The 2,322-nt window shown below is 72.3% G+C and overlaps 1 protein-coding gene across 1 annotated transcript; it reads left to right on the forward strand.

Annotated features, from left to right (window-relative positions):
• Positions 1 to 1,568: 1,568 nt before the first annotated feature.
• On the forward strand, positions 1,569 to 1,938 carry LOC118157089 (dihydropyrimidinase-related protein 5-like; the record flags this gene model as incomplete). Its single annotated transcript, XM_035311329.1, has 1 exon — positions 1,569 to 1,938. A coding segment is annotated over exon 1 (328 nt), but the record flags the coding sequence as incomplete, so codon positions are not given.
• Positions 1,939 to 2,322: the final 384 nt, after the last annotated feature.

Consider the following 2,322-nt stretch of genomic DNA (forward strand, 5'->3'; position numbering starts at 1 on the left):
CTCTGTGGGGGTCTGCCACGCTCCACGGGGACACCCCCGGGTCTCACGGCTGCTGCCAGCCTGGCCCAGCCCCCTGGGGACGCGCTTCCCATTGCACTGCTCCCTTCGGTGCCTTGGCTGGGGAGGGGCCCCGGGGGCTGCAGTTGGTGGGTGCCAGCAGCCGGCGCGTGCCGGGCCGGAGCAGCTGCACGGGCAGAGGCATTCCTGGCAGCACCGAGCGGCGGCATGGGGTACGGGGGCAGGAGCAGGAGGGTGCCCGGTGCCCCCCAGCCCCGTGTCCCCTCCCCAGCCCCTCCCTGGGCAGCTGCTCCCGCGGAGGCACTGGGAATGCTCAGCTGCCGGCTCGGCCCCCCAGCCACCGCGGCTCCCCGCCAGGGCCAGCGCCCTGGAAGCCATTTGCTGCCGATCCAGCCTCTGCTGGGCAGCTGGGAGTCGCTGGCATGTGCTCGGGGCAGCCTGTGCTGGATTTGCCCCCCCCCCCAGAGCCCTCACCAGCAGCACCCTCTGCGGGGCGTCCCCTCCTCCCCGGCAGCACCGTGGGGACCGTGTGTGGCTGTGCCCGTCTGGGGAGCCGGGGGGTGCCCGGGGTCTGGCAAGGAGCCCTCGTCTTGGGGCTGGACAGGGGAGAAAGGAGGAAAAGCTGCAAAATGCACAATTTGAGCAACGCAGGAGCGTGGCAGCAATGCAGGGCTGGGGGCTGCCCCCCCTTGTGCCAGCCCCCGCTGGGGTGGTGGAAGGGCCACCTGCCTCAGGGGCTGCCCCGGCCTTTCTTTGGCAGAGGGGGGGCAGCACCGCACTGGGCATGGCCCCACACACGGGAACCGTGACCCTGGGGTGGGGGTCCCTGGGGTGGGGGTCCCCGGGGAGAGCCAAAGCCCCTCTCCCCAATGCGTGCGGGGCTCTGGGTGACGGGGTGAGCACAGACTGGGTGTCGGTGTGGGGCTGCCCCAGCCCCCGGGTGCAGGAGTCCTGCTGGCAGCTGGGGGTCCGCAGGTCCCAGAGGGGGCCGCAGGTCCCAGGGGGGTCCTGGCCCATGCCCCCCCCCACCCCCTTGGCTGGTTCTCGCTGCAGCCGGTGTGCGCTGGCCTCACGCAGGTGGGTCGATGGCGTTTGACCTTCGTCTACCACGCGAGTTATGGATTGTGTCTGGGGATGCTCCCCGCTGGGGGGCTTCAGGCTGCACGGCACCCAGGGGGGCTGGAGCAGGCTGGGCACCCCCACCCCTGACAGAGGTCTGTGGCAGGGGCTGAGAGCCCCGTGCCCAGGGGGGTGGCTGGGGGCCCCCCTGGGGTTACGGGACCATGGGCTGGGTGGTGCTGGGGTGCAGGTCCCCAGAGCAGGGGGGCTGGTGGGGCAGGCAGGCCCTGACTCAGTGCCCGGCGCCCCCCCCACCCCGTGGATTTCCCGGGGATAATCCGGTGTTGACATGGCCCGGCACGGCGGGCACGCAGCCGCGGGGCTGCCCAGAGCCCTGCCCGCCCACCGGCACGTCGCCGGGGGGGCACAGCGCAGAGCCGGCCCGGGACCCCCGGGGGCAGGCAGTGGGGCTGAGCCCCCCCCGGGCATGGGGGGCGGCGCGGGGCTGACCCCCCTGCCCTGCTCGCAGAGCCATGCTCGCCAACGCGGCCACCATGCGGATCCTCATCAAGGGGGGGAAGGTGGTGAACGACGACTGCACGCTGGAGGCGGACGTCTACATCGAGAACGGCATCATCCAGCAAGTCGGCCGCGAGCTGATGATCCCCGGCGGGGCCAAGGTCATCGACGCCACCGGCAAGCTCGTCATCCCGGGTGGCATCGACACCAGCACCCACTTCCACCAGACCTTCATGAACGCCACCTGCGTGGATGACTTCTACCACGGCACCAAGGTACCGCCCGGCACGGGGCTCCCGCTCACCCACCGGCCCCGGTGGGTCTGCTGCCAGCACGGGGAGGGCTCTGGGCTCAGATCCCCCCCGGCTGGGGACGGGCTGGCGCGGGGCAGCAGCTCCCGGGCACCGAATCAGCCTCGTGGCCAGGCAGACGGCAGCTGGCCGCCTCGCCCGGCTGTGGTCGCTGCCAGCTCCAGCGCCCGGTCATGCCGCGGGTCTCAGCCCTGCCATGGCTTGCAGCAGTCCCCCAGCCCGGCTCCTCCCCACTTGTGATTCTTTTTATTCTGCAAATCATCAGGTTTGGGCTCCGGGGAACCCTGGGGTTGTGCTGGCGGCCGGCCCCCAGCACCACCTGCAGCCAGCCGTGCTGCCACAGGGATGCTGCGTGGCTGGGCACAGCGCGGCGGCTGCCCGCGGCCGGGCTCGGGCTTCTGCTGCCTGCCCCCAG

The sequence above is a fragment of the Oxyura jamaicensis genome (genome assembly GCF_011077185.1).
Source record: "Oxyura jamaicensis isolate SHBP4307 breed ruddy duck chromosome 3 unlocalized genomic scaffold, BPBGC_Ojam_1.0 oxy3_random_OJ61949, whole genome shotgun sequence".
In the NCBI taxonomy this organism is placed as follows: Eukaryota; Metazoa; Chordata; class Aves; order Anseriformes; family Anatidae; genus Oxyura; species Oxyura jamaicensis.